Raw genomic sequence first — 4,156 nt, 5'->3', positions numbered from 1 at the left:
AAGAACAACCACAGTGATGTGTGCTGACAGAGTGACAAGTGCCTTTGACAAGTCCCCTGAAGACCTTTTCCAGACGGTGACCAAAATGAAGACATAGGAGAGCAGAAGCAGGAAGAAGGCCCCCATGCTCATGAAGCCACTGTTGGCAGCAACAACAAACTCAAACTTGTCTCTATCAGTGCATGCGAGTTGTATGATCCGAGGAAAGTCACAGTAAAAGCTGTCTACTTTGTTAGGACCACAGAAAGGCAGGTTTATAACAAAAGAGAACTGGAACAGGGAATGGATCACACCAGTGACCCAGGCAGCAATTACAAATAAAATGCATATTTTGTGGCTCATGATGCTCAGGTAGCGCAGAGGCTTGCAGATGGCTGTGTACCTGTCAAATGCCATGGCTATGAGCAGCACCATCTCCCCTGCTCCCATAATGTGGATAAAGAAGATCTGAGTCATGCAACTGTGGAAAGAAATTATTTTACGTTCCTTCAGAAGATCTGAGATCATCTTTGGAACAGTGGTTGAGGAAACCCACACATCATTCAAAGACAGGTTGGCCAACAGGAAGTACATAGGTGAATGTAAATGTGAGTCAGCAATGACCAAAATGACAATGAAGAGATTCCCCACAATGATTCCTAAGTAGAGCATAGAGAACGTCAGCATGAGAAAAACTTTAGTTTTCCAAGAACCAGAGAGTCCTAGAAGCACAAACTCAGAAACCGTGGAGTCATTTAGTTGATCCATCGGCATGGGAAGTTTCAAATCACTTGATGCTAGGATATGATGAAAATGTGTAGCTCAGCTACTAAAGGATGTGTTCAACTTACGAAGCTCCTTGATTCTCTGAATATCAAAATCAGGAGAAAAAACTCTGAGTTGGATAGCAAAAGAATATGCATCTGAAAAATAATAAGGCTTCCATGGCAGTGCCCCTAAGGAAACACAAACATAAATATGATAAAGGGAGGTAAATGGGGTTTCTCCTATTTATTATACAGTCAGACATTCTGTTATAGTAGATTTGCTTTGTAGCATTTCTAAATGTGTTCCCTGAACTCTTTTCTAAATGTTCTCAGGTGTCTGTTCACTTCATATGACAGAAATATATCCATAGAATGTGTTCTGGTAGTATTTTGCAAATTATTTTTTCATGAATTTGTTTCACTGGTGAAATGGAGGTTGAGGTACAAAGCTATTTTTATACACATTTCATTTGTACATTTCAATCTTTCAACTCCCCCATTTTCTCATTCACAAATCACTATTAGTTACTTTTCTACAGTCCTACTTTTCCCTTAACATTTTCTACCAATGATGAGAAGTTGGATATGTTCTCTCTCTGGCAGTTCCTTTAAAACAGTGCCTTGCACTTTTTTCCATCATGTTGCAAATGACACAATTCCTTTCTGTATGACTGTTATTTAATTGTATGTTACTTATTTCTGTGTGTAAGGTATTGTAAATAGTAGAGTCGTAAATATGTAAAATCATGTATCTATTCAGTATGCTCGATTTCTTTGCTTAAGATACAACCCAAGGTAAAATAGTAGATAAATATGGCAGCCCTATTTTATCTTTTTGAGAAATGTCTATGATTCAATACAACTGCTACATGAACATTCTCATCACAAGTGTATCAAACTGAACTTTTACCTTATTCTTGATTAACACTGGATAATTTAGATTTGATAGTGGATGATACTGTTATTGCATTGTAGTATTGATTTGTGTTTCACTCATGACTTATGGTATTAACAAGGAATTTTAAATATTTATTTTTTGCTTTTATGCATATGACTGTTTTGTCTGCATATCTATATCGCTCCATGTATGTGCAATTCCCAATGAAGTTAGAGGAGGGCATTTGATCCTCTGGTACCTGAGTTATTCCAGGCTATGAGTTACTTTGTGGGTGATGGGAATTTAACATGGGTCCCCTGTAAAAGCAGCAGATGGTCTTTTCTATTGAACCATCTCAATATCCCCAATAGTGAATATTTTTCTATATGTCATTTGGGCATCTGTATTTGTTTTCTTTTAAGTGACATTTATTCTCATTGCCCCGTGACTTTCAAATTGAATAGCCCCCCCCAGGGAGAATTTATACCATTTTGACTTTCTTAAATATTACAGATAAATGTTCATATTAATTTATTGTTATTCCTTCCTTTTGGTTAGGTTTTTGTTTTGTTTTGTTATATAGATATCTGTGTCATCATTTTTGTTTTCACTGTAGTGTAGTTTTGGAATCTTACCTAAAGATATGCCTACACCAATGTGATATTTGCATTAATGTTTCTTGTAGGTTATTTTTTAAATAATTCATGTCTTACATGTGTATGTTTTCCTTTTTCTATACAGTTTTTATGGATGTTACTACCCAAATTGAGATAATTAAAAAAAAAACATTTAGTTTGTGACACTTTTATCATGGTCCTGCTTAGACATCAAATTTAGTGGATGTAAAAGTACACGTTATTAGTTATCTAATTATATCAATATATAACAGTTATTATGTACTTCTCTTGTGCAGATATGCTTAGCGAGTCCATTAAATCTTAAACCATGTGAAATCCTGTATACATTCTTCATTCTTGTTCTAGATTTATATGTTAAAAAATAAACTCCACATTTACAGAAGTATAAAGTGTCAGGTTCAGGACTTACATTTAGAAATTTGGAAAACATATTCATTTCTTTTGACTACAGAACTATGCTATTATGATTGGTACTTTTAAATATATCCCAAACTCCTTCCAATCAAACACCTTCCAGCTTATGTATCCTATAGCTATTATAAGCTCATTAAGATAAAAATCTCTGAAGTGATGTCCACCGTAACTATTCTTTTCTATTGCCAGACATTTCTCAGCAATCCTTGGTGTCCATTCAGTCAGTCTTATCATACAATTGCCATGGACACCATGTTCTGGATATTTTCTATAGCAATAAATTTTTACTCATTGTTTTACTGTATATCTCTCCAGGATTCAGTTCTGATTTTATTAATTTGCTTTTGTATATTTCTAATGCTTTGGCTTCTTGGCTTCATGAAGCTCTTATAACCACTTGTTCTCCTGTCCTTTAATGATCTCCAACTCCACTTTTTAAAGATTACAGCTTTATCTCACACCAGGAACAGGAAGTCTGGATTTATTTTTGAACATATAGTGAAATTTCTATTTTTCATTGAAATTGGGGCATGTAATTCCAAATTGGTAATTTTCCAGAAAGTCATTTCCTCTAAATAGGGAAAACGACCTTCCTATGGACAAAGTGTATCTTTGCTCCTTGCTTCATTAGGGTAATTAATGCTATTGTTGTTGGGTTTTTTTAATTTTTATTTATTTATTAAAGATCTCTGACTCTTCCCGCCACCGCCTCTAGCGAGGTGAGCATCCAAACTGCCTAGTGCAGCAGCTATGATGCATAAAGCCCATGTCTTACATGCAGCACAGTGGAAACTTGAACAAAGCCCAGCACTCAGTGCGCCTGTTGACCAACTTTACCAAAGCCATTAGTCCTTTTCCAGATTTCTTCTAGTGATGTGAGAATACTGAACTCTTCTCTTTATGATTCATTTCAAACAAGGCCTTCTGATGACTGCAACTACATTCAGTCTGGCATTTTCTCAAGCAGTTTTCTGAAAAGTTGCCTTCAACCTTTCTCCATGTTTTTATTTTTATATAGTGATTGTTTCTCTTATTTCAACTCTTAATATTTGGCGTGACTCACTCACACCAGACCTGTTCTGCTTTGTTTCTTTCAGCATCATGATAGTCAGTTTAATTAGTATCTTACTATTAAATTATTTACCTTTAGTTTTAATTTTGAATCAAGAGTCCAATGTCCAAAGTTAAATATGTCATAGTTATAAAGAAGAATTTCTAGGGCTATTCTGTAAACCTGAACTTAAAATCACAAAGGCTAACCAAATCTGTTAATGTGTATTATTACCATTCTCCCAGACAGATAGAATAGTCACACCACAGACTTCTGTTCTTCAAATATATTTACCAGGTTCACAGGTTTTACTATCAAGCAATTCAGTGGTTCACTTTTTTATATCTGTTGATGATGCTTTTGGTTTCCTTTCTTCATATTTTCCCACATCAAAAATGTTAAGTGATTGCATTGTTTTCCTCTATGTTCT

General features: G+C 35.1%; 1 protein-coding gene across 1 annotated transcript in view; it reads right to left on the bottom strand.

Annotated features, from left to right (window-relative positions):
• The window catches only part of LOC126496016 (olfactory receptor 4F21-like), a 7,352-nt gene extending 6,599 nt beyond the window's left edge, over positions 1-753 (bottom strand). The window contains exon 1 of the mRNA XM_050133601.1: positions 7-753. Coding sequence (XP_049989558.1) covers positions 7-753 — 747 coding nt within the window. The remainder of the gene's footprint in view (positions 1-6) is intronic.
• Positions 754-4,156: the final 3,403 nt, after the last annotated feature.

This window comes from Alexandromys fortis, unplaced genomic scaffold, assembly GCF_014885135.2.
Source record: "Alexandromys fortis isolate MF-2015 unplaced genomic scaffold, M_Fortis_MF-2015_v1.1 scaffold_806, whole genome shotgun sequence".
Taxonomy (NCBI): domain Eukaryota; kingdom Metazoa; phylum Chordata; class Mammalia; order Rodentia; family Cricetidae; genus Alexandromys; species Alexandromys fortis.
This window is presented reverse-complemented; position numbering and strand designations above follow the sequence as displayed.